Source organism: Malurus melanocephalus, unplaced genomic scaffold, assembly GCF_030028575.1.
Source record: "Malurus melanocephalus ecotype Western Australia unplaced genomic scaffold, MMel_1.1 scaffold_565, whole genome shotgun sequence".
In the NCBI taxonomy this organism is placed as follows: Eukaryota; Metazoa; Chordata; class Aves; order Passeriformes; family Maluridae; genus Malurus; species Malurus melanocephalus.
This window is the reverse complement of record NW_026623797.1, coordinates 217776-245698: the sequence shown is the minus strand read 5'-3', so window position 1 is coordinate 245698 and position 27923 is coordinate 217776. Positions and strand designations below refer to the sequence as shown.

At 37.7% G+C, this 27923-nt stretch overlaps 1 protein-coding gene across 1 annotated transcript; it reads left to right on the top strand.

Moving 5' to 3' along the window:
- The first annotated feature begins 199 nt into the window (after positions 1-199).
- On the top strand, positions 200-26888 carry LYPLAL1 (lysophospholipase like 1). Its single transcript, XM_057382346.1, has 5 exons — positions 200-344; positions 4473-4572; positions 15504-15673; positions 25619-25734; positions 26348-26888. Exons 1-5 carry the CDS (start codon positions 269-271, stop codon positions 26585-26587), a joined length of 702 nt encoding a protein of 233 aa, XP_057238329.1. The 5' UTR covers positions 200-268; the 3' UTR covers positions 26588-26888.
- Positions 26889-27923: the final 1035 nt, after the last annotated feature.

Sequence of the window (27923 nt, the reverse complement as noted above, 5' to 3'; positions counted from 1 at the left end):
CCTCCCCGCACACGTGTGACAACACCGCACGGGGCCCTGCCACAGCGCATTGCTAAACACGGCCTCTGCTCCTGCCCGTCAGAGCGAGGCCTTGCTGCCTGTAAACAAGCTTCGCCAACCGAGCACAGCGTTAAGAGTGAGATCTTTCCGAGCCCGGTGCCAGGAGAGCTGCGACGGCCTCAGCAGAAGCGCGGGGGGCGGAGACAGGGCGGTGGCAGGCCCGGAACCGGCAGGGCCGGCCCGAAGAAGGAGGAGGAGAGCGCTGGGCATGGCGGCGCTGCAGCGGAGCGTGGTGTCCCCCGCGGGCAGGCACACCGCCTCCCTCATCTTCCTGCACGGCTCAGGTGCCTGCTTTCCCTGCCTTCTCTCCCCGCTGCCCCGCGGCGGGGGAAGGGCGCGGAGGGACGGCCTCCGCCGGTGGGGTCGGGGCGCTCCGGGGAGCGGGCAGGGCCGGTCCCCTCGGTGCGGCGGGACGGGGCGGCGGGACGGGGTGRCCGCGGTAGCCTCCAGGTCTGGGGAAGGGGTGTGAGGAACTGTCCCCGCGGCTCAGCTCCTCTGGCCCAGGAGGAGGAGGCGGCGATGGGCAGCAGAGCCAGGTGCGAGTGCCCGACGAGGGATGGCGCCGGCTCACTCCAGCCCGGCTTCCACGAGAACACAGGCGTTCCAGGAGATCACCGACCACACTGGAGCTGGAAGGGCCCATCAGGATCATCACAGTCCAACTCCTGGCCCTGCRCAGAACACCCCAAGAGTCACTCCRTGTGYCTGAGAGCATTGTCCAAACGCTTCTTGGGCTCTGTCRGGCTGRTRCTGTGACCACTGCCCTGGGGAGCCTGTGCCAGTGCCCAAACACCTCTGGKTGAAGAACCTTTTCCTGGCAYCCGACCTCACACCCAGGTTAATTGKCCCACTCAGGGGGTAGCCAGCTGCRAAGGGTGATTTTCACAGTTAAAGTGGCGCTTGCTGTTTTAGAGTCAGCATGAGAGTGTTGTCACCTTTTAAAAGCCAGTGTTGATTTGCTGACTTCTGACAGTTCAAAAGGGTCCTGTCCATGTCCAGACTGGTTTCGTGGCCACCCTCTGAAGAGGGGAGTTACCTGCATCARTGACTGGGCTGAGGGCAGGAGGAAAGCATTTTTTGTTGGGTTTCTCCCTTCAAAGTTATTTTTAGCAAGATAAATAAGGCCAACRAAGTCCACATGACTTTGAAAAGAAAAAAGAAAAACCCCAATAATCATAAGTCTGTACTAGATCAAGGCCTTGGATATCAATACTATTGAGCTGCCCACATGCATATGGCAGCATGCTCAACACTTTTCCTGTCTTTTGCTTACTTTTACTTTTAGCTGATGCTTCAGTTTCGTTAACAAAAACGTGTGTTCTTACTAAATTGGTTTCATTTTTATAGTCTAGTTTAATTTTGCTTTTTAAAAATTATGTGAGTTAAAGAATGAAAGTGAAGGAGTTTGTGTGTTCAGCTCTCTTGTTAATGCTCGAGGAAATAATTATCTATAATATTGGAGGAGTAAGGCAAGATTATAGTTAGAGGTTGATTCCAGATGTGATCAAAGTACAATTTTTCTTTTCTTTTATATAATTTTATTCATAATGTTTGTAATGGGGTGGCTTTATTTGGTTCCTAGCAGTTCCACAGAATAGAATTTAAAACAGAAGTAGCCACAGTGYTGTTACTGTGGGCTGGCCTGTAAACCTGTGTTGTAAACTTTTGCACAGTATTCGTGATGGAAAGTGGCAGTCAAATGGTATGAATCCATTCTGTTCATAGTGCTTGCTCTAGACAAACTATAACAAGTGCAGAATGTAAATGCAAAATGGGGTAGAAAAATATTAGAAAACTCCTGGCACTGTACATCAGATTAAGGCAGAGGTTCCATTTGGTAGCTTGGCAGGGAAGGCAAATGGACAGAGCAAGTATGTAATAGCTTTTTAGGATTACAACTTTGCATGTTGTAACAAGCACAGAATCGTATGCTGGAAAAGACCTTTTACAACATCAAGTCCAACCTTTCATGCTGCCAAGTCCAGCATTAAACCATGTCCTTAAGTGCCACATCTACACATCTCTTAAATACCTCCTGGGATGGTGACTCAGTGACTTTCCTGAGCAGCCTGTTCCAGTGCTTGAAAGCCCTTTTGGTGAATAAATTTTTCCTAACATCCAATCTACATGTTGTTAAACTTTGCACAGAAAAAAAAAATTGGACGTTCAAGCTATATGTGAAAGGAAAGAAATTAATGTTTTGCTTGAGGAGGGGGGAAAAGATAATATTGCTGCCRTCAGTCTTCTTCAGTTTGTAAACTGATTCAAAGCAGAATCACCCATAATTTGCTTCTTATTGTTGTGTTAGAAGAACATAMAATGCTGAAATTCCAGAAGAGCCTGAACCTTCCACGAGGTTTGTTGGCTTTTGTTTGATGTCACAGTCCTCTCTTTCTGCCTCTCCTCTGAGTTCTGTTCTTAGGAAATCAAAATACATTATCTGAGCATACAAGTGCTCACATGTTTGAGTAACATTTGGACCATGACAGTTCTTGACACACGGAAGGTCATAGTTTAAATTTTCTCTGAGTTTCTGTGACCTTTTCATGGACAAATTGTCTTCAATAACAGTAAATATTTCTGCAGATCTTTGCAAAGTTTAAGATGTGTGAATAAGTGTCAGAATAATGATTTGTCCTGCATCATTAAGGAGTTTGTAAAGAGCTAAGTCCCAAATCTGTAGTCATTCAGATAGATGGTTGGCTTACCTGAGGGTTCATTCTGCGCAAGTATTTGCAAGGCATAGGCCTTGGCTTTCTAACTGAAAAAAAAAGGAGTGTATATGAGAAAAAATGTTAGTTCAAGCCTCCCCAAGAGATGTTGTTTATAAGTGAGGTGACAACAACCTTGAGGAAACCCTTGCACTCAAGAGTGTCTGTGAAGAGTCAGAACTATGTTTGGACTTCAGACCATACTTGCATAAGCAAAGTTCTTGTGGGAGTGTGTTCTGAAGCATCCAGTTAAGGATGTAACTTTGATTTTACTGTTKAACTTAGCACAAAGTAACATTTGCGTCAGTTTTGCAGCCCTGTTGCTTATTTGTCACATGAGGTGTTCAGGTCCAATAGACAACAGTTAGTTCTAGTTATGCTAGTTGTGCTTAAAAGGAGAAGAAAATTGCTTGGTTTGAATCCTTCTTGCCTTCTGTTTTAATTTTGAAGATACGTTAATTCTGTGTGTAAATAAAAACTACTGAATTTCGTTAGAGTGCTAAAGCAAGGGCAGATTTTCTCCATTGGGGAATTATAATAATTTTAACAATCAATTGGTATATTCATGTGACATTGTTCAGAAAAGCTCATGTAATGTGGCAGTAAGCCTGGCTTAGGAAAGTGATATTCTTTTTTTGGTTTGGCCATTTTATTGAAAAGAATGGGATGAGTTCTGAAGTCAAACCAAACAACTTGAGCTAATGTAATAAAGAATATTAGCAATTTGAGTTGATTGTATGTGGGAACCTCAACTTCAAGCAAGATTGAAGTCCTATAGCATGAGTGGCAGTAGTAAAATTCCAGTTTGTTGAGTCCCCACTAAGWTTTTTAGGCTGAACATCCTTGCCAGTGTAAACTATAGTCCTTGGTGGACCAATTTTCTCAAAAAGCTTGAACACTGAGGACTTGGATGTGTTCCTCAGAGGGGTGGCAGTGAAGTTATGGTTGAAGATACCAGTGATGCGAAGACAAGCTGGAGAAACTGTCTGGTGTTTATATTTGTATGAAAGGAGCATATGCTGTCTCCATAAGAATTGATCCTGTTWATCTGTTCATAGCACTTCAGTCTGCAGGGATTTTGGCCATAGGCTGAGTTATAAGACTAGGGAAAAAACAGATTGGGAATGGACCTCAACTACTTTTCCTAAAGAACTATATGATTACTGTTTCTTTAAAGGCTACCAGATATTTTAACTGAGCCTGTCTCTTTACAAATTGTCTTTTCCCCTTTAAAGTYTACGTGCAATATTAGCATAATTAAATGAAGATCCTTTTTTACTTGGTTCTGAAGTGGATTAACACAAAATTCTCTAGTAAAAGTAATTCTCTTTTGTAAGGGGAGCAACAGTTACTTTCTCTCACTTTTAAAGACGTTTATCAAGATTTCTATGTATCATTTACCAGCAAATAAGGTAAACTGTAAGTAAGAGGTAGCTCTTGTGTGTGCTTCGGAGATACTTCAGTCATTGAATGTAGTGAAATATTTATTAAACTTATGTTGTGGGATCTCTTAAGTAGTCTTTCTGGGAAATTTTGAGGCCTTCTTCATTGGAAAGGGGACTGAAGTTGTTTTAAAAAGTTATTTTTTAGCATTTGGTGTATTAACTTTGTAATTTGAAATCAATCTGAATTGTATTTGATGTATAATTTTCTTGCTAAATGCACAGAATAATTCTTGTTATACTCTTCTTTGTGATACAGGTGATACTGGCCAGGGAGCAAGAGCATGGATAAAACAAATTTTGAATCAAGACATGGCTTTCCAACATATAAAAGTAATTTACCCAACGGCTCCTGCCAGGTACCATTTAATACATATTAACTGTAGGAATAAGTTACTTTGTTCCAATGCTATAAAATATAGTTCTGAATATTGGTACAGAATGTCATAACAAGTCTTTTTTCACATGTATATAAAATGACAAAACTGAAGCTCAGCAGTGTATTTTTGTCCAGGAACTGTGTTTTTAAGTGGTTAAGACTAAATKGTTCACAGAAGTCACAGCCTCTAGTTGAAATTTGGGTACTGTCCTCATAGTCGCTTTCTATCTCCTTCATATAAATAGAAGATGATGGTGCAGTGTGTGTTAYAGTAGCATTATAGAGCGATGATGTGGATCGGAATTCTACCTATAATAACTCCCATATATTAACCATTAAAATATTGTGGTATTTAATGCCAGATTTCAGTTCTGAAGGTGGTTGCTCTTTTTGGCAAGTAGGATGTCAAAGATCTTCAGTCACTGGAGAAAGGACTGGGAATTTAAAAGTGCACATTACTTCTTGTTTGAATCCTGACCCAACTATTTWAAAGAAAATTGAATTCAACATTTGCTGTAAGCTCAAGTCTTGCTATTAAATGATACCATGTGTTCAGTAGTAGGTGGCAATAGAGATAAAAATTTTTTTCTGTAGGAATTTTCAAGTTTATGAGATCTAACCTAGAGGCTAAAAGTTGAACAACTACCCCTATACTTAGATATCCAAAGATAACATTAAATATATAACATAAAATTAATTGCATGTAGTATGTATGCAACATATATTAAATATATACTACTAAATTTCAGAAGTGTTTAATTTTTCTTAATATAATTTTTTTATGGTGTTTGTGGCTTTAAGGTAGGAAATGTTTCCTTGAAAAGTAGTGGGGTTGAGTTTCTTTCTGAATTTGTGCGTAAGTGTGGATGAATGCTGAATGGCAAAGGAAATTGTGACACAGACTTTTGAGGTACAGAGGTTTCAAAGTCAGAAAAAAAATTCTTGGAGGGTATAAACTACTATAATAGCAGATTTTGTCTGGCACTCACTAATACATGAAAAAAAAAGAACCCTTGACCATGTATTTTTTATGGTCTACTTAGGCAGGAAAAGCAACTGAGAGATTGCAGTGTGAATGTACTCATTGTGTTGCAAAAAAATCAAGCCTGTGAGTGGAAGCCTTTGAAGCTGTGTGTTCTGGGTTAGCAGGGCATAGTGAATATTCTGTAAATAATGTACTTGTTACTTCACTGAGGACAGGCTATAGTGATGCTGGAGTTATCTGTGGCACATCACACGTGCTCATGGGCTCCTCTGCTTCYCTGTCAACACAGCAGGTACTGGGAAAATACAGGAGGATTTGCTCCCCTGGGAAATTACTTTCCTCTCTATATCACATGCAGCCTAGAGCACCTCAGACCACATCTGCTGGACCAGTGCTTCATTTTTTCCATCCAACTGCACTTYTGAGATCCAGTCCATTTTTCATTTGTTCTGGTTTCTTTGGGTAATTACAGATGTAAACTATGTRTGAAGGATTAACCAGCAAGATCTCCTGACTCAAATAAAGGAATTTGTTTTTTTCTTAACACTTTGAATTTCAGTACTTTGGTAAACAGATGGGAAGAAAGATACTGTTGTAATTAAAAGATGTGAATAAACAGTTTATTTCACTCTCTTCTTTTTTTAAGTTGAGATTACTCTTTTTTCTAGAGCAGGTAGAGTCATGCATGATTGATTCAGAAGTGGCTTTTAGCAAAACAGAAGTTGTATATTCCAAGAATATAACATACCCACACAGTTTGTCTTTGACTGGCAAAGTTGTGTACAGCCCTCTGTTGCTGATAAGCAGCTTTAGCTGACGCAGTAAAATAAAACAGATGCTCCTAAATACAGCAGTGTTTGCCACTGTTTGCAGCAATGCTGAAGTTTGTGATGATACATGTCATTGGTTGAAACCAAAATAACAGAAGCATTTACAGACCTATTTCATACTGTTTTGATATTCAAGAACAAACTGCACTACGCTTTTTTGAAATAGTTTTGTAACAGTTGTCTTCCTTTCTTTCAYAGAAAATAAAAGCAAGGCCTAGAACTACCAAACTTGAATGGCAGACTTTAAAGTAAAGACATTGGTTGAATATATGTGGTGGTTTTATGTATGTGTCTATATTTGCATATATAGATATGCATATATTGATATATTCTTATTTTGATAAGAATTTAAATTTTTTCTGATGCTAGGGGAGACATTCAGCATCTTTGTTAATTTAGACCTATAGCTGGATGGTTAGGGGTGTGCAGGTGTGCAGTTCTGCTGAAAAGATTCTGAAACCAGGTTCTTGGCTCATGTAGAGGAAGAGTAATKTGTTGGCTGAAAGTCAGGCTGCTCTGAGAGAGCCTCTGTGGTTCTCTAAACTGCCACTGCACTGTCAGTRCAAAACTTGCCTGCAGGTTCTTGTGCTGATGATGAAATCAAAGAAAAGCTTGAAGTTTCACAAAGCCCTCCTAGGATTGGCTAATATGTTCTTCTGGCAAAATACTCTCGATGTGGATGTACTTCATACTCTGAACTCCTGTCTTTTCCAGGAGAACTTTGCTCATGCACTTTTAACATKCTCTGTGAAAGTAGTTATGCCAGTAAAAGCAGGTTTGATGATGTAACTGCAAAGCTGGGGGCTTTGTCAGGATAAATTGCAGGTCAGGAATACCTCTTCACATTTTTGATGGATATTTTTCTGCTGATAAAACCATGGATATAGTCTTGGTACAGACTATAGTACATTCTTCACCTCTATCTGGCAGAGTTTTGAAAAGCAATGGAATTCACATTTTTCAACAAAACATTGATTTTTTTTTTTTTTTTTTTTTTTTTTTTTTTTTTTTTTTTGATTTGGGTTATATTTATTTTTTTTTTAGATATTATCCCAGGTGCTGAAACATGCATATTTTTAATAAGTGCAGCATCAGAGGTTCNTATGTTTTGTTTAGATTTTATCCCAGGTGCTGAAACATGCATATTTTTAATAAGTGCAGCATCAGAGGTTCGGCCGTGTTTTGATTTAAGATTCAATGTATTTGAAAATTATTTTGGAAAACCAGTCTAGCATAGAATTGGGAAGAATTCCAAAATATGTTCTTTGGCTTCATTAACATTGATTTCRGCAAACATCAGAGAGTGTTATGGGTAAAAGCAATGGAATGTTACTGAGCTACATTTTATAAAACTGTTTTTTATTGTTCTCTGTAGGTCTCTGTAGAAAGTCACACTTTTTTTTTTWAAAAAAGATATTTACGTTTCWTTTATCATTTTTGTAATAGTGTTTGTACATAAAGTGATCACCTGATGCCCCCTGGACAGGCAGCATTTGCACTTTGATTCACTCATCCCCCATCTCATTGGAARGTGCAATGAATCTCATACTAGTTTCTTTCCTGAATAAAAATAACTGAATGTAGATAGTGAAATTTACAATTAAAAAAGCAAAACTTGCAAAAAACACTAAGTAATAATGGCAAAAAACATGCTTACATAAAAATGGGAAAAATATATGGATTTGAAGTCTTGGTGTGGTATAGTGAGATAGTGACACCTAAATTTGGAATATGCTTGGAAATTAAATGCATGTACCTGGGGCATGCAAATTTCACTTTACAAATTAAAAAGTTTTGCACATTGCTTGGAGGTTTTGGGGTTTTTTTGGGTTTTTTTTTTTTCTCAGTAGTCTACCAGAATACTTAAAAATGAGTAGAGAACTTGTTTTAATTGTATCTAGCTTTCTTTCAAAATTAGTGCTTCTGCACATAGATTAAACTTGTTAAACACAAGAGAATTCTATTTTCTCTTCATTGTAATGCTAATATATATCTTTAAAAAAAAAATAAAAAGCTAAAATTGGAGCCTTAGTAGCTGATGCAATCGCTAAAGCCACGTCTACACTAATAGTTTTAAAGGAAAGGGTTTCCTTTTTCTCTTTTTATTTGGGTCAGGATGGCTACAATTTAAATACTGTTTCAGCTGCTTCAGCTGTGACTTAAACATTAGATTTCTAYTGAGTTTCTAAATCAGAACTGAATACCACCCAATTTAACTTTTTTTTTTTTTTAGTAGAAAGTGATAGTTTAAATTGGCATTGCAGGAGCTAACGTGGTAAATTTAAAACCATTTAGGCTCTGCTTGTTTTAATACATATACCTTGCCTTCTATAATTCCCTGAAAAAATCTAGGCCAAAGATTCTTTGCGTTGTCTTGCATTCCATTCTGACAGTCCTTCTCTTTTGCAAGTCAGAAAATAAACTATAAATACTACTTTACCTCTTTTATGGATCTTTTTGACATTCACTCTGCAAACCTTTCTGTGGGACATAAGTCTCACAGAACATGTTGTCTGGTTGGGATGTTTTTTCCAATTTATTTTAATTTCCATTATCTTTATGTGGCTGGTAAGAACTAAAAGGCCTAGTACTCCATCTTTTCACCTAAATTCACATCTTTGCTCTGCTCATGGGTGGAAATGAGCTTCATCTCACCATAGTCCCTGTTTGGCTCTATCACAAAACCACCAGACAGTTTGGCACCACTCAGCTCCACTGGCAGCCTCTGCCTGTGAGAGGCCTCGGATTGGAAAAGCAGCAGGGGTACTGCAGGTCTGACTTGAGATGGATTGGAGGGGAACATGCACAGTGCCTATCATCCTGTTTTTGGCTCAAGCGAATGTTATTAATCCTTGACTTTTGTAAGCCCTAACCTCATTCATAAATTTAACACAAAGGAGTCTTTTTTAGAGGTGGGAGCTTGAGGGAGAAATGGAAAAGGTTTGAGTTGGTATCATGGGGTGGTTCTTTCATCTCTTTTAAGTAGAAATTTAATGTGTTCTGCATAATAATGCTCGAAGCATACTTGGATAAACTTTGTATTTTCCTTCTGTTTCTACTCCGGAATGAGATGAGGAAAACTTCATGGTTATGCATGCATCTAATGCTTACATCAGATGCTAAATAGCATGTGGAATGCAGTAAACAAGTAAACACTCAGCAGAGGTAACTGTAGTCATGCTTGGGGAAAATGTATTAGAACACGAGGGAAATAATCTTGGATTTCTAATCCCTTTTGCTTCACTGTGCTTAGGCATCCTTCTTCTTGTTTTTCTTCTCTCAACCCTTTTCCAGTACAGAAAAATTGGKTTTTATATCATCCTTCCAGCAAGCAGTTGTGGGTTTCAAAGTTGTGTGCCATCCTGTGCTCTTGCTTTACAGTCTTTTCGAGTGTATCTGTGCATAGTTACTGTCATTCATCCATCCTCGGTGTTTGTTGGCCACCAGCTTGTGAAAGATGCCACTTTGAATACCAGAGTGAGTGCCTTTCAGAGCCCATAATGGAAAACTGATGCACATTGGACCCTGGTTTGCCTCTTGCCACTTTCTTTCAGTGAATTTATAAAGCTGCCACTATTACTTGGTTGCTGAGGAACTGACAATGTGTATTAAAGATCTTTTATGGTGTTTTCAACCATAACATTATTGCTGTTCTGTGATTAGTTCCAATCCCCACAATTTGCACCACCCACTCCAAAAAATAGCCCCAAACAACAAAACCAGCCCAGCAAACCAACAGAAACAAAGAAACAGAAACKTAGTTTCTCCCACTGAGTTAAATGCCAGATTCTATTGAAGCTCCCTTTGTCTTGAATGAGTAAGATTTGTCTCAAGTAACAAAAGCTGTCAGCATAATATTTCTTCAGGTAACCATTCTATACAAGCTCAGTCAGCTCTCATTTCAGACAATGTGCATCCAGAACAACTCTATCAAAAGCATTTGCATGTGGTTGAGTGAACAGGCAGAGTCTTTTCTGGAGAACAGCCAAAATTGCTCCGCATGGAGATGACTCTTGCCTTCCTTTTTGGTTTTTTTTGTTTTTTTTTTTTTTCTAAGTATAGTTCTAAGTTAATGCTGTTCGAATTTTGGACACATCATATGCTCTGTTACCATACCACAAAGCTTCATTGTTAAGATATATTGACCCTCAGTTTTAACATAAGAAATACCTTGGACTAGAGTCTTGATTTATACTTCTTGACCTGGTGGATTCTCTGCTTTCCTCCCCATTTATTTTTGAATTTGCTTTGTGCTTCAAGCAGACAGTGGGAATTAAAAAGCAGAGTTTTGAACTAAATTTTCTATTGAAATGTGGTACTGAAATACAGAGGTAACATTATGCTATGAAAGAATTTGGAATTAGGGAGTAATTATGCTTTCGTTCAAAAACCCTGCCATCAGCTTTAATAGAGTCAAGACTTGCTTCTAGAATCACTCAATATTTTKGGGTTGGAAATGACCTTTCAAGGTCATCTAGTTTAAGCCCCCTGCAATGAGCAGGGATGTCTTCAACTAGATCAAGTTACTTGGAATCCCATCCAAACTTAAATGTTTCCAGGGGCACCTACCACCTCTGTGCAAACTGTGCTAGTGTTTCAGCACCCTTACTATAAAAAATGTCTTCTTTATATCTTATCTGACACTCATTTTAAGTTGTAAGTCATCCCCGTTGTCCTATTGCAACAGGTCCCCACTGAAAAGTTTGTTCCCATCTTTCTTGTAGTCCCCTTTAATACTGGAAGACTGCAATAAGGTCTCCCTGGAGCCTTGTCTCCTCCAGGCTGAGCAAACCTGGCTCTGTCAGCCTTTCTTTGTGGGAGGGATGTTCTGATCATTTTTGTAGCCCTCCTCTGGATCTGCTCCAATAGGTCTATGTCTTTCCTGTTCTGAGGATTCCAGAACTGGATATAGTACTCCAGGTGGAGTCTCACCAGAGYAAAGTAGAACTACTGTGGTAGTGTCTTGAAGAGGTGCACAGTCTTCCAAAAAACATTAGCATTTGGGGTTCTGTGCCTCCTAACTCAGAGGAGATGGGTTTGGGAAGGAAGAAGAATTGAGGACTTTGGTAATTTTTAATGTTTCTTTGTSTTTATTTCAATCTTGAAGCCCAACTTCACTATAAATTTCCAGTTTTGTCTGACATTTCAGGAAGTTCTGTCTGGATCTGACCAGTGATCTGAGTGACTGGTGACTGTTAATGCAGRGTAATCATAGTCTTGAGCATGAAGGCAGGGATATAATTGTGCATCAGGAGAAAGGGTTGGGAAGAATGTTTGCCATTTATCAATGTGATCTCTTCTACCCTTATTTAAAGCAGCTAGAACTCCTGACTTGTCTTCTAACTTAAAATGCTGAATAGGGACAGTGATTGATTGGATAAAGAACAAAACCACCTGTCRTTTTATGTGAATCACTATGCTAATAACATAATTTTGGAGATGGAATTTACTGTGGTTTGAGATCTGAATTTGAGCCTTGTGTAGCATTATTTGGTTGCTCTCTACTTCTGTTAAGRTAATTTCAGCCTTGGTAGCACAATTCTAAACATGATTAAGAGGGTCTAGAGGCTATAATTCGTGCTTCAGAAAGGTGGAAATAGATGGTGTTACTGCTACCTACTTTCACCATATTTTCTTCATTACTACAGAACTCAGGTTAGCAGAAGCTAATCTRTCTTGAGTTTCTAAAGTCTGCAATGATGTGTATTGCTTTGAAACTTCACAGTGAAATCAACAGTGAAAATTACTTCTGCGTGCACATTTTTAAAAGACTGAATGGATGATAAGTGCTTGCAAAGATWTTACAGGGTGTATTTTCCTTTTAAGATATTGAAGTATTGTGTAGGATCTTCTTGAGACTGCATTCTCATACAAGAGAGGTATTGATCTACAATGACAAACAGGAGCTATAAAATAATCMTAAAACATGATTTAGAGTGATTTGGGGGATGTTGAGAAGCATTTTAAGGATTATAATCCTCCTAATGCCTGCAGTTTCTTAAATGATGTTTGATATTAGCCAAGTCTCCTTTGCTGTCGGTTCTCCGAGCTTTTAGGAGAGAAGTTTGCACAAATTAAACTTTGTTTCAATTGTCTCTTAAAAATGGATACAAGTTTGGAAGCTGGRTCTACCCAGAGAGAGTTCTTGATTCTTGTTTTGGTATATGGGCTTGAATCTTTTATGTGCTCCAGAACAAACAAAACATAAGCACGCATACCCTTTAAAACTCAATAAGAAAGAATGCCCACACAACTTGGGGGACTATGTATTTTCATTCCCAGTTTCAACAGCACACAGTATTAGACACACAGACCATTTTTTCTATTATCATTTTAAAAAGAGAATAAAGAAAGTGAGGCACAAATGGACTAATGGTATGAGTTTTGATTAAACTTAAGAAAGAAAAAAAATCCAAACTTGAAGCTGATTATTTGGTCTGACATTGTCCTTAACTGACCATGTTATTTTGTTGGATGGAATTTCCACTCCTCTCTGTATTTTTTTTGCTTTTGCATATTTTAGTCCAGCTTCTCATGTCACTGTAACATAGGGATTTTTTTTTTTTTTTTTGTGGTTTAATTGTATGAAAAAATTTGGTGCTGTATTCTTGGAACTGTGCAGATGGTTCCATGCCAAACATATTTGTTTACCGTGGTAATGTCTGAGTTGTAGTGTGCCAGCTAATAAGGGGATTATTTAAGGAAAAAGGTGAATGACTAAAACAGATGTGCCAGTTGGGTGAACCATTAAAAGAATCTTACTTCTCAGCTTTATGTAAAGGTTATTTTTAATGCATTTCTGGGAAATCAAGAGTGCTTGCAAGGATGTTTTTGAGGCAGCTGGAGGCCACTTGTCTGTTTGCTTGGGGGTCTTTTCATGTGGGTTTAAATCACATTGATCTTTTATCTGTCTTATGAAGAGTTTGCAAAGAGAGSAGGTAGAAGTCCCAGGTTTCAATGTCTGGTCCAGTATTATAATCTCATAATGTATTTTGACCTGTTTATAAATGGCATGATTTTGTCAGTTGAGGGGAAATCTGTTTTAATAGTTATGTAATGTAAAAGTAAACTGCTGTGATGTGGTATATGTATGTATCTTTGTTCCATAGAAATCCTGGGTTCTACTGTAATAATACTAAAACCTACTGTAATAATACTAAAACGTTTCACATATTTTCTTACACAAATGTTAGGTACTAGAAAATTAGGCACTCTGGCTGCTAAGCATTTTAATCAGGATTGATATAAAAGTATTTTAGGGAAGCTAAAATCATGGATTAAATGCTGTTTGCCCAGGCATTTACTCTATTGTAAATCACTTTGTCCAAATGACTTCGAGAAACACCACTGATTCTGCTTTTGATAGGTTTGASTGGAATGTCTACGCTTAGAAATTGACTTTTGAGAATTAGATATTTATAATCTTATTTCTTAGGTGTTCTTCAGTTCATTTGGGAAGAATCATGGAGACAGGATTCTAAAAAGAAAACAATAAAAAGGTCAAAAGCTTTTTCATAACAGTTTTTTRATGAAGCTTTAGGTTGCTGGGTATACAAGATATATCCATTGAATTTCAGTGAAATTAGGAGTTAACTTTTTAATAGACAGGTAAAGGCTACCTTAAAAAAATAGCTCAAATTTTAAAATTCTGGTGCTTAAGTATACATTTTGTTCTGAATTAAGGAAATGAGGGGCTATGTAAGGCACTCGACCATATATTGTATGACACTTTCAATGATGGTACCTTTTAGGTACCTGGAACTCTTCTGAAAACGATAAGCCTGTAGTGTGTCTGTACCTGCCTGTTGCCATTTGTTGCCTCTTTCAGTATATTTTTCTTACCAACTTTTAAGTCATGGACTTTTTTTTTTTCATGTTCATGACAACAGGCAGAAGAATCCGATGTCCTCTCATTTTTTACTTTTATGACTGAATAGGGCAAATAGTATTACCTTGAACACTCATCCTAGTGGCAGTACCTTAYGTTTACATATGTGAAGCCTTTCTGGTGTCAGTAAAGGCAGAATTTGTCCTTCGTTAAGAGTAACTGAATTCGTGGCTTTCTCATTTTAAGTTAGTCATGATTTTGTTTAATCCTAGTATTGAAAAATTTCCAGAGACAGGACAGATGTCAATTTTAGCATTTTCAGTATGTTCTCATCCATTAATGTATCAAAAGCTGTCTTTTTGTGGAYGATGATTGTAATCTGATCCAAGCTTCAGTAAAAATGAAGAATTTGCCCTGGTTGAACATAGCAAATAAGGGTTTCAAGGGGCTTTGTTTGAGATGATCAATCTCATAGCTGTATRTTTTGTAATATATTGTAGAGCCATTGAAAGGCAATTAGATCACCTCTCTTGGGATTTCAGGGCTCTATTAATCATCTTTATTTAAAAACAAAGAAAAGGCTTTTTTGAATTGAATGTTTCTTGATTATGAAAGGTTTGGGCTGCCTGTTGAAGCACTTAAAGTAATATTCTGACAGCACAGGATTATGGTGGGGAGTACCGTGTTTCTTGTTGTGCACCAGTCCAGTAAGCACGTGGTATTTCCTTTCAGTTCTTTTTGTGAGATATCTGCCCCATTCAGATGAGGATGGCTGTATTTATTTGAAAAAAAGAAAAATTGGCAGACATTTTTAATACCTAGAGGTTTATAATACCCATCCCCTGTCAATTTTGTCAAGAATTAGGCAACTGAATTTAAAGTTAGCTCCTGCAAAGCTGTCTTGTTTAGAARTTACTTAAGTTTGTCATATTCCAGCATGGATTTCAGCCCTGACTTTGTTTAGGATTAAGAATCTCTCAAYAGGCTTAAGATTTAAAATGTTTAGSTGACCTAACCAACCTTAACATGGAACTGACTGAAAATTGCATTTTACATCGCTTCCAAATGTTGATTTCATTCTTAAAAGGATCATGATTTGAATGCAGGGAGATGTAATGTGACTGGATGGAAATGGAGTTAGACCTCAAAGGGGCTTATTCTCTTCTTTGCTGGAGAGATACTGATTTTTTTTTATTCATTTTGTATGCTCAAGGCTTTTGATCTTACACTTGCTTAATCATTTGTTTTCTTTCCTTCCACCACTCCAGGCCATATACACCTATGAAAGGAGCCTTTTCCAATGTGTGGTTTGACAGGTATAAGATCTGCAATGATTGTCCTGAACACATTGAAAGCATTGATTCCATGTGCCAGGGCCTTACAGACCTGATCAACGATGAGATTAAGAACGGCATTGCAAAGAATAGGATACTCATAGGTAAGAGATTTACTTATAATGTGTTTATTCTAAAGGGTTTTTAATGGTTCAGAGATTATCTCCTTTGAAGTTACTTTATCCTGAAGACTCATGAGGCGCTTGAAAGTGCTGAATAGCCTTCTCAGTAGCCAATCCTCAACAATATGGAATCAATCCTTTTTTAAACCCATATCAGGTGAGGAAAGTGGCTAACTGTAAGCCACATGTAAAATTGTTTTTATTGTCAAYACTCATTTGTAATCATTATTTAAAGTAGAGTGGGCAGTGATTTACTTTRAGAAGTACATAATTTTGCTATTTCCTTTAAGCCCTTTTCAAGGATGGAAAAGTGTATTTTCCAAAAATGACGTGCGTTTTGGAGAATGGAGATGTAGCATATAAATAATCATGAACTTTTCCTTACTGCTCTAATAATTTTAGGTTAAATTAATTCATGCAGGAAAAATGTGCATGTTACAGTGCGCTAAAGGTTAGCACTTGATAACAAATGAAGTATCAGCTGTCATAGTTCATATGTGTCTATCTTTATTTGCCTTTCCACAAATATCCAGTAACTATTGCAGTACTTCGCTGAAAAAGATAGTGGGATATTGAGGTGCAGGAGCTGAGGGTGATGAAATAGCCTGTGGCAGAGACRGAATGAGAATTCACAAGTCCTTGGCTCCCTGTCTTATTTCTAGACCACAAAGTATTTCAGGTTGGGGAAAAAACTCTTAATGTGGGATCTTATAAATTTATGTCCMGCTGAGTCATACCATCAGAATCTTGTGTGATCAAGCCACTATCATTCAGCCTGATGTGTTTTCTTGGTCCAGCACCATGTTGCTCTGTGAAGGCCTGTGCTTGCTTTCCCTTTCTGGCTCTTCCCTTTCCCTGGCTGCAGAATGCATTATTTTGGATGACTGTCAGTGTACTCTCTTTGATCTGTCTTTCCTGTGTTATACCTGCTGGCTTGGAAGCAGCTGGAGAAGTGCAGGTGCCTTGCTGTAGGGTGAGGTGGGAGATGCTCTATGTACAGATCCAGCGTGCTACTAGGCTTTTTTCTTCCTCTGTAACCTTCAAAATTAGAAATAGTCAGACTGCAAAATATGAAGGTTTATTTTCCAAGTCATAAGCAGAGTAAGGAAGTTGGCATGCACTGAGTGTTTTATCCCGTAGATTCTTTGGAAGTCCCCGTCTCTGTGTGTTTGCATTCCTCACATATAAATCAGAAATAACTGTACTTATTTTGTCACTCTTAAGAGCTCTGTTTCCCCACCTGACAGAGACTACAAGCGCACATCCTCATGGTTCATTCCAATATTTATGCAAGAAGCAAAATAAGGCAGCCCTGAATTACTTTGTCCAAAGTACAGRAGGGGATTCATGTGGATGCATAAGAAATTTGGTAGTGGAAAAAATGTGTCACTTGTGGTTGCACAAGATTAAGTGTTCTTCCAAAAGAACTTTGTGCCTTTTCTGCACTGGTTTTGATGATTGATCAGTGATGCAGTGAAAAACGAAGCTTAGAGACCCTGTAAGGTCTCTCTGCATAAAGGTGACATTTATTGTCTTAGATGGGACTGTGCAAATAATTGCCCATTTTCTGGCATTGTTTCTTACAGGTTAGGAATTCTTCAGAGTAAAGGCATTCYGCAGCTTTATAATATTCAGCCTGGAGAAAAGAAGGCTTTGGGGAGATCTTACAGCACTTTCCAATACCTAAAGAAGCCTACAAGRAAGCTGGGGAGGGACTTTTAACAAGGCCATGTAATTTTTGGATAAGGTGGAAGGGCTTTAGACTGAAAGTCTGCAGGTTTAGATTAGATATTACAAAGAAATTCTTTGCTTCRAGGATGGTGAGATGCTGGAACAGATTGCCCAGAGAAGCTGGGGATGTGCATCCCTGGAAGTGTTCAAGACTGGGTTGGATGGGGCCCTGAGGAATCTGGTCTAGTGGAAGGACTTCCTGCCCGTGACAGGGAGTTGAGAAACAAATGATCTTCAGTTTCTTCCAACCCAAACCATTCGGTGATTTTTGATCAAAAGAAAATATGAGGCCAAGTTAGTGTGTCTGCTAGTGTGTGTGCTACCAAACTGTAATGTCCAGTGGAAAAAGAGAACAGTGTAGCCTGAAATTTTTCTGAGGAAAGAAAGGAGGAGATTGTTGTACAGGAGATTGTTGTACTGGAGATTATGGAAAGTATGGTTACTTGCTTAGCATGTCATATAACTAAGTCCTGTCAGATATTTTAGATTTCTCTTTGAAAAAGTTTGGAATATCCATTTAGTACAAGAAGATGGAGCTTAAGGTAAGAGATTGGGTGCAGACAATGGATTTGTAACTGCTGGTAGCATGGAGTTGAGAGAGGCAGTCTTTGTGAGGTAAAGGGGAAAAGAAGACATTTATATCAGGGGAACCCATGGTGAGATAGTGCTATGAATTCATAGTGCATTCAATTCTGTATGAAGGTATTTACAGGGAATGAAATGCTCCTTTAAAGAGTTAAGGAGAACTGGGTTGAGTGACTGTTTTGTAGTAGGTGGGAGTTTTAATGACTGGAAAGAAAACAAAATTACTATTGTAACAAGATAGAAGGTTATGGTTTTATATGGAATAGAAGACTAGAAATTACAGGCTGAGGATGAATGTCAGATATTGTTGGATGAGGGCGAGTGAGGTGTTAGGAGAGTAGGAAGGTGGGCAGCTGCTGACAGCTCCAAGCTGTGGAATAAGAAGGCAAGATCTGAGCACTGTGCAAAGGTGAGCGAGTGGGAAGAGACGAGAGCAGCAGTGGGCTCTCAGACACGGAAAATTATAAGCCCAGCACCTGCTGTTGCGGGGGATGATTCCCCTTCTTGASCCATTCAGACTTTCCACAGGGCTCAGGATAGTGGGAGACAGTAAGAGCATTTTCTCTGAAAGCAATTACAGCCTGCATTGTTTGCTTTGATGGCTCTGAAATCCACAAGTGGTTGCATGTAGGGCAGAACTCTAAAGCKGAGCATGGAGTCCAAGTTGTACAGTGCCACTCCTCTCTTCTTTGTCAAGAAGAATGCTGGTGCAGCTTTGCTTTTGACAGCTGCTCTGTGAATCWACTTCTAAAGAATTAAATTACTTAGTTTACTGGATGGAAATGAAATCTTAYTTTTAAAACATCCATATTAATTTTGTGACATGGCTTATCTACCCATTCCTACTTCCTGACAGTTTCATGAGTTGCTTTTTTTTAATACAAGTCTTTTGAAGGAAGTAGACTTCTAATTAATCTTTATTTCCCCTTGAAGGAGGAAGGAAGGATGACTAACAGCAGTACATAATTACTCAAAAAATAATTATATCATCCGCAGGTTTTGATAGTGGTACTTAGTTCTTAGCCAGACATTCTTGTTGAGTTACTCTTACTGGTTTTCCTGGCTAAAGCACTCTTTGCAAATAATCCTGTAAGTAGGTTTATGTTGACTTTGGAGATAAAAAAGTGTTACAAATTTAGTCAAATTTTGACACTTGGAGCTTTGATGGTATCCTTTCTTAAAAACTGGGTATGTTTTTTTCTTTATAAATGCCTGAATTCATTGCTAAATTGGCTAAACAAACCACAGTTTAAAATGTRGGACAATAATTTATTATTCTATTTAAAACTAAGTTGGTTTTTCAGGTGGTGGTATTTTGCTTTTTATTTTCTTGTCGTGGTTGTTCTGTTGTTTTGGGTTTTTTAAATTGCTTCCATAGTGATAGTGCACTGTGAAATAACCCTACGTAGGTAAAAATGGTCAAAGATTTCAACAACCTTATTCAAGAATATGTTAGAAGTTCTTGAAAGAAATGGCCCTCTTACTCTTGGAGCATTTCGATAGGGCTCACTTTAGTCAACTACACTTCRGTGAAAGGCAGTCTTTTTGTTCTTGTTTTGTTCTTAATTTAGCACTACTTTCCTGCTTTTACAGGTCACCTTTTATGCAGCACAGAAGTGCTGATCCAAGCATGTTGGTCTCTGCCACCTGTAGTCACTCATGTAAGCAGCCAGTGAAAATAAACTTTTCATAACAGCCCTGTAGATTTGACTAAATGCCAAAAAACACATGCATGATTCCTGACCCCTTGTACTGTAACAATAACATGAGACACACAACCACTTTTTTGTTTATTGCTAGACTTCTTACATAGCTACTGAACCATGGTGGAAGTAACATGAAAGCTCTGTGCTTCTTGTAAATATTAGCATTTCCATCTCTCTCAGTGTGTGTGAGAATGGGATGGGGGGAGATATCTTGGCTTTGACATCCCAGAGTGAGGAGTCTGTAAATATGTGAAGATAAAACCATCCAAAAATAAATTGATAAAGTGTTGAGCAAACTATTTCACCTACAGTCTTGGCATTTTAAGTTTTTGGCTTCTAAGCCTTTTGCTGCAACTCATCCTATCTTGTATATCTTCTGTCTTTATTAGGACAACATCCCCTTCCATTTAGAGATATTGCCATGTTCTCACAGAGTAAATTCATGGATTTATTTTGCTGTTTGTCACTGCAATTTAAATTTTTTTAAAGAGATTTCTCTTTCTGTACCTCCCATTACGTGGCTTTGTGGTTTATCTAAATTGTGCCTGAGATRCTGGGCTCAAAGCAGTGCTCTTAGTCCATCTTCCCCATAATACCTGCAACATTTMATTAATTTTCAGTATATCAGTGTAAATTTGAATTGCATTTATACTTTGGGGAAACTGTTCCCTCCTCTTGTTTGTGGGATTTTTTTTTTTATCTGAACTGACCATGTGTTTTTCTTTTTAATCTCTACTGCTCTAATTTACACATCAGGAACTAAAAGACACATTAACAKATCAGTCTTCCTATTTCCTTCATAAGTCTCTCAATAGGAGGTACARTGCTAATTTTAACCAAGRGTAGGATCCTTTATTCCTTACTTTRTTTGCCAGCATTTGATGGTATCTAAAGAATCTGAAAAGGGGCAAATTCTCAGTATAGTAAATGGCAGGCTTAGCCAATGATAGTGAGGATTAGGAGTAAATAAGAGTCACAACAGTAAACACAAAAGTTATTCAGTCATATTGCCATCACATGTAAGATAATGACTTTGGTAAGAAAATAATTATAGTTAATCAGGTTCTGATCTTTTCAGCCTTAGTAAGARCTCTGTTGAAAACCTATCCTTAGTCATCTTTAATAAATGCCTGAATTCAGTGCAAAATTAAATGGATGGATAGGCTTTTAGAATGCTTGAGAGTTGTGTAGGCATGCCACAGGGTACAAATTAACCTGTACTTTCTTCACAGTTGTGCCAACTGAATCATAGAAGAATGAAACTTAACAACACTTGCTAATCCACTGTCGTGTGTCATTGTGGGTTCAGCTCTATTTAGGCAAATCCTTCTCATTGCTTTTCTGATTTCTAAAGGATCTCTGCTAACAGAAGGTTCACAGCACTGCAAAATAGCCTGTTTCTGTGCTTCACTGTTCTTTGATTTAGAGAGCTATTTTCTACTTTCCTTTTAGTGATTCAGTTTAGAATCTCAAATATTGTGAGCATAAACAATAGGTTGTTCTCTTCCTTTTTCCATGTTGTGCAGTTATGCTGACTATAAAAATGACAGGTAAGTGTTGCAGCAGGGCAGTGCTGTCATCCTCTCAGAAACAACTAAGAAAACACATGGGTACATGAAGCAAGCCACAGACTGGCAGAGTAACATCTTAATAAAATTGATTTGAGACTTTTAATGGATTTTATTTCCCTTCCAGTGCTAAAGATTACAACTCCTTAGATACACATGTTGGGTCCCCCTCTGATACCCATAATAGTTGAAAATAAAACTGGAACTTGTTCTGGTTTTACTGCTAGTTAATATGTTAGAAACAATTGTACACTTGTTTTTACTAGAAAGTGGTAAAACTCATACCACTTAAATATGCATTTCAGAATGTGTTTTGACTGGTGAGAAACTTGGGGAGCAAATTGATTCATGTTCCTAACAAGAGCAAGTGGCTGAGCCACTCAAGGGAAGTCGCCTTTGTTCTTGTAAAGACTCTCAAGTTTGTTGCTCTTGTAAAGACTGAGTAACAGAGTAACAAGGCTATCAAAGGTGGAAGTGTTCATTCCTGTTCTGTTGGTGTACAAGGTTCGTGTTTGGTGAAGTTCCATGAAGAGATTAAAAGGAGAAAATCACTGCTATGAGGAAATTCACTTGAGACAAAGTACATGTTTGAGTACTTAACACAGGAGCAGTGTTCAGGGAGTTTTGTGGAGCAGGGAATTTGCTRTTCCACTGGTATTTGTACTCTTTGCTGATATTCATTTGTGAACCCTGTTAAATGTGTATAATACTTCCATTCATTGATGAGAAGGGAAGGTCAAAACAGTAAGTCAGCTTCTTTGCAGAGAATGTGTAGAAMAAGTTTTGCTATTGCCATTAATAGAAAGTAAATCACAAAGTCCCTCGGGAGAGGGAAAGTAAACTGAAGTGTAGCTTCAGGGAGAAATTCCTGACAGCAAACTGATTGAAGTAACTGTAAGTTAAAATATTAAAAAAGGAGAAATTGAGAATGAAAAAGGAGGCAAGAGTATGTGATGTATTGTGATAATAACAGAACAGGCCAAGACAATATCTAACTGTGCTGGTGTAGCCTTATACAACAGAAGAGGGTTTGTCTTGTACCATGCTAGCACAGACATTGTATGCTGTAGGATTCATTTTTTGCCACTTTGTTGCCAAAGCTGTATTGACAAATTTGAAAAACATAACAAAGGATGAAGAAGAACTACTAGTGAAGAAATACTGCTTAAAATAAACACCCCAAACTACACCCCTACACCCAAATCCAAATCCTGATCTCATGAAAGTCTAGGGTTTAGCTTCTCCTCTTCCTTTTTTCTTCAAAACTTGTGCACTAGGTATGATTCATAACTATTTTTTTTCACTGTGGCAAACAGCTTTGAGTGCATTTTAAAATTTTACTGGAAAGTAAAAGAAAGTGATGTTTGTTGTTTCCTAATTCCATAATCATTCTAACGAGTTGCCTAAGTCAGATCTGTACAATTTGGGAAGTTATTGGCAATGTCAAACCTATGTGTGTTAGAGAGCTGTTTTTTCAGTAAAGATTGAAAACCTAAAGAACTTTCTGAATTCAGGAATAGCTCATTGCAGCCACTAAAGTGAAACATGGGAGAGAAGGCAGTTTTTAGCATCTCTTATGTATACAGGACAGGAGGGACAAAATAAAGAAAGCTTTCCACCTGATAATAAAGTTAGTCATTTTCTGAGATGCAAATGCAGACATTGTTAGATGAAATACAAAGAAATTAGTAAAGCTGAAGTTTGATGTTAGGTAAATATTTGATTTCCTGAACCCCAAGTGTTATCATGGACCAGATTATCATTTCAGACAATAATAAATGTGAAGCAAATTAATACAAATCAAAATCTTTAGCAAAAATGAGGGGGAGGTTTGTTTAAAAGGCTCCTARGGACATTTAAAAAGCTCTGAAAGGAACATTTTATCACTGAAAACTGTGATGAAGGTTTCTGTTTTATTCTATCAGGAATAAATTACATATGAGAAATTCAGTCTCTGTTCACTCTGTATTACATCATCGTGTGGCTGAGATTACCTTAATATAGTTACAGATTATATTCCAGCAAAGTATTSCATGCAGAGTTTCCTTCTGATTCAAATCCTTTAATTTGGGAGYGTGATGATTGTATGATTTCAGCAGATCTTTCCCAACTAGCAAAGCAAGTTGCAAGCAGCTTTCTTCTTATTGCAAAGGGGTTTTATCCAAAAAATCAGCACATCACTGAAGCAGATTTGAGGTCATAAATGCATTCTAGGGTGAATTTTCTCTGCAACTGAAAGTTTTTTACATAATTGAGTCTTGTTTTGTACGTATTCCCCTTATAACCTACACATAAACCTCCATTGTGAGTCAGAAAAGTTAACACAAAGAGTTAGGTGCTTTCCTGAWCTGGCGTCCTGAACATTGTTGAGCTAAGACTGTTTAACTGTTCTGAAGCATTAATCACAGTTCTCATTAAAATAGGTATGAGGGGAAAACTGAAAGTGAACATACTTTTTTATTTAAAAYCTGCTGACACACTCTGAACTTCTGTGCAGTTTTTATGTGTCTTGGAAGTAGATTGGTCTCAAGCCAAGAAGTAGATTGGTGAAAAGCTTGCAGTGTTCTGCCCATCTAAGGATGAAATGTTGCTGTGTCATTTTGATTTTGTCTAACACTCCTGACACGATCTGGTTGGCAATGCTGTACAATTTCTGTATTCTTCATGCTGAGATCATCTGGATACATGTACTTTTCTTTTGTGTTTTGCTTAAATATGAAATTCTGTCATTTCATACATTTATTTTGTGTGATATCTATACCCGCCTCTTACTTTTCCTTCATCCAAAATTTGAATTTTTGTACAAGTTCTKGATTGAGCATGTCTTTTATGTGTTATGTCAGACATATCATGAAAGGCTTCTTGTAATTGAAAAAACTAGTCTGCAGCTATAAGTGTTTATTCAAATTATTATTTTTGAAACATTTACCAATGTACAAATTTCAGGTATTCCCATGCAAATCAAATTCAAAGAGCTAGTCCTTTGTATTGCATTTTCTTGTAGTAGTATGAGCCACATAAAAGAACCATTACCTAATACTCTTCTAAACAGAAGGTGACTGCATTGTCAAAGACTGCTGGTGAGTAATTGCAGACAGCGTGCCAGACTGTGACTTACTGGGTACAAAATTTTAAGATTAAATCATTTACAAACTAGTAATGACTTTTCAATGCAACTTTTCTTCCTGTAATCTAAAATACTTCAAATGAACTTCACTTTATATGTTGACAAAGTATTGTTTGTATTTATTTGTAAGTAAATGCCAAATGGTCTCTTAGACTGCAAGTGCTTCTATTGGAGTTTGAAGATGACAGCATTCTTCAGAACAATCAAAAGGAAATTAAATAAATGATCAGATTCCACATAAGAAAATAAAGGGAACTTCACTGTCATCATTGTCTGGATACAGTCAATATAATGGCCTATRTACTGTGTCCTCATGAAGTAATGTGGTAGCCTGGATTTCTTTCCTAATGAATAAGCATTTGTCATATAAAAATCATCCCTGGGGTGTTATCTTATGTAAGGAATTAGTGCAGTTGAAGAGACATATGGATGACAGAAGGCCATGAATTCGGAGATCCTGCTAGAGTTCAGAGGGAGAACATTGCATTTGTTCCCTATTTATTATATATCCCAAGGTTTAACATCAAAAATCTCCTCAATGCTAGTTTAATTTGAATCCTCATTGATTGTGTCCAACGGTGACAGAGATCTTACATGTGTGAATGCTGCTAGCCTATGGGAGAAATAACTTGAATACAAAAAGCAGTGAGAATTTCCTGTTCTTATAGTTTATTTTGTTAATGTCAGACTATGTATGGCCACASTATTCAGCTACCTGTTAGGGACCATGCACAAATGGCTTCTGAAGTAATGGCATTTTGGCTGTTTCTTTTTCTCTCTCTCTTGGTAATGAATCTTCACCATTACTTTAGCTATCCAATGTCTTAATTGCATCGTGCTTTGTTTTCAACCTCAAGCTATGCCACACSAGGTTCAAGTTGGRCATCAGAMGGAATTTCTTCACAGAAAGATGTTGCCCATTGGAATGGGCTGTCCCTGGAGGTGTTCAAGAAACAAGTGAATGTGGAACTTGGTGCCATGGTCTAATTGGCAGGGTGGTGTTGGGTCATAGGTTGGGCTTGATGATCTTAGAGGTCTTTTCCAGCCTGAATGATTCTGTGATTCTAAGATCATTGTAACCTTTATGATACTCAAGATGAGGTTTCTGTTGTATTAAATACAAAAGAAACAAATCTGAAAATAATAAATTGAACACTGGGTTACAAAGACATAGAAAAATCCAATCTTTATTTCTTTTGTTGTATCCTAGGAGGCTTTTCGATGGGAGGTGGAATGGCAATGCATTTGGCATATAGGTTTCATCAGGATCTGGCAGGAGTCTTTGCCTTGTCTAGTTTTCTCAATAAAGACTCTGCTGTTTACCAGGTAAGGATGTGGTAGATATTAYAGAAAACATGCTTAGCTACATGGAAAATGTGGTGATTRAARCTCTAYRTGCATGTTTATTAATCTGAGGAATTGGTTCATATTYTAAACTTACGYCCTTYCCTGAAAATAGATAATCAGAATATTAGGGAAGTAAAGCTTTAAAGCTGTCCTTTAATGATGTTTTGGTGCACTTTTTTGCACAGATAGTACAATTATTAAARTGTAGAAGGAGACTAACAAATGACATGCTTTACTAGTTGTCCTTAGTTTTTAAAGRGTCTGTGTAAGTATAACTATTCTTTGAAAATTTGTGATGGATTATAATACTCATGTACTCCATGTGSTGACATGATTTTTTTCCWTTTTATRTATGTGGARAGGGGTATTGATCTTAAAGTAAACCCTGTCATTTGTCAAGAGTTACCGTATTGGGATTGAAAGGCAGGTTTTTTTTTCCAGTATTTTTTGTTTACTTCTATAGAGACAGTAAAGTAGGACCCCTGAAATGTAGATTAGTAAATGCARTGCTATGTAAGTTGTTACCATGTAGTTGTAAACATCCTTTAAAAAATTTTGGCAATATGTCTGAAAGTGTCTCCTTTCCTTCTAGGCTTTGAAAAGAAATGAAARTGCTCTTCCAGAATTATTTCAGTGCCATGGAACTGCTGATGAACTAGTTCTCTACTCATGGGGTGAAGAGACCAACAAGATGTTAAAGTCTCTGGGAGTATCAGCATCACTTCATACTTTTCCAAACCTCAATCATGAGCTGAATAGAACTGAAATAGAAAAACTAAAATCCTGGATTGTAAAGAAATTGCCTGTTGAAGCATCAAAGACAAATGAATAAAAGAAGATCCAGCCTCCTAGTTTTTGATTTTTGTAGTTTTAAAATCATGTTTGACATATATATGGATGTCCCATATCCATTATATAAGCACAGCTTCAGGTGGATGCTCTTATATTCCATAATGTTCACGTAAATGGTGAAAAGAAGGTGCTGACCACTAAACCTCACTTTATATTGTGGGTTTCTTTTATCTTATCCAGTTTTTGACCACACATCCACATCAGTCTACAAAAAATAGTGACTGATAATATTAAAACTATTAAAAATAATCAAAGCAGCATTCCGGAAGCATTGGTCTACATCTCAAAAAAAAATTTTTTGGGGGAGGTGGGGGGGTTGGGCAGGGAGGTGTTCCAGGATGGAAAAATACACAGTGGTATGGTCATTTCTAATGGCATTACAGCAACAAAAAGACCAATTACTAAAATAATGCCATTTTACTTGTAGAAATGCATGCATATAGTCAAATTAGTTCAGTGAGAGGAACTGTGTAGGCTTCARTTGAATTCTCAGCATGTGGGAATGAACCTGCCTCAAAACAGAGTTGTTTAATGTCACCTCAAATTAAATCRGGTTTGTATTCCATTTTAAGAAGTCCTAAGTAGCTGTGTCTAGCTRTACCACAGGCCTTTGTTATTGCCCWATCGCATTGTTTTGTTACTCAGAAATCTAGTTTTGTGTGAGTTTATTGAGCCCTCTGTGGTTTGTAGGGTAGATTTTAAAAGAAAGAAGTGCCATCATGGTTGCTAAGATCTATCCTGTTCTTGAAGAAATCATTCTTTGGGCCCTGTTCCCGTAGAAACTTATTTTTGCCAAGAGTTTTCTTTTGGCCTGCAAGACCACATTTTAAATTAAAAGATGAGGATATTTGACTCATCCGTGAATATTTAAAAGTTGTAAATAATGATTGTGATATAAAGAAAACTTGTATGTTATTATTTTAATGGTAGATGATTCATCTCTCTTTGTYAGTTTGATAAATTAACTCAGAGTATAAATATCTATTCTTATGTAATTGTAATGCTTTTTTTATTTCTCCCCTCTCTGTCCCATTTTATACTCCCCCAATTTCAGTAATGTTTTTAGCATGACAAGGTATTCAGGCTTTTGCCAAAGCCRATAGATCCAAGTCTCTTGCTTAATCCTCTCTTTTTCCCGTTTTTGAGGAGTGGATCTGGGACACTGTTGTTTGCTCTGTCACAGCACATTGCTGCCAGTACTGACTAGAACTCCAGAAGTATCAGCCAGCTCCCAAGGACTAAGTTTTATTTGAATCCTCATGCCCTCAGACCTCAGCCAGCTTTTACCTATCTTGAGGAGTAAGCGAAGGGGAAAA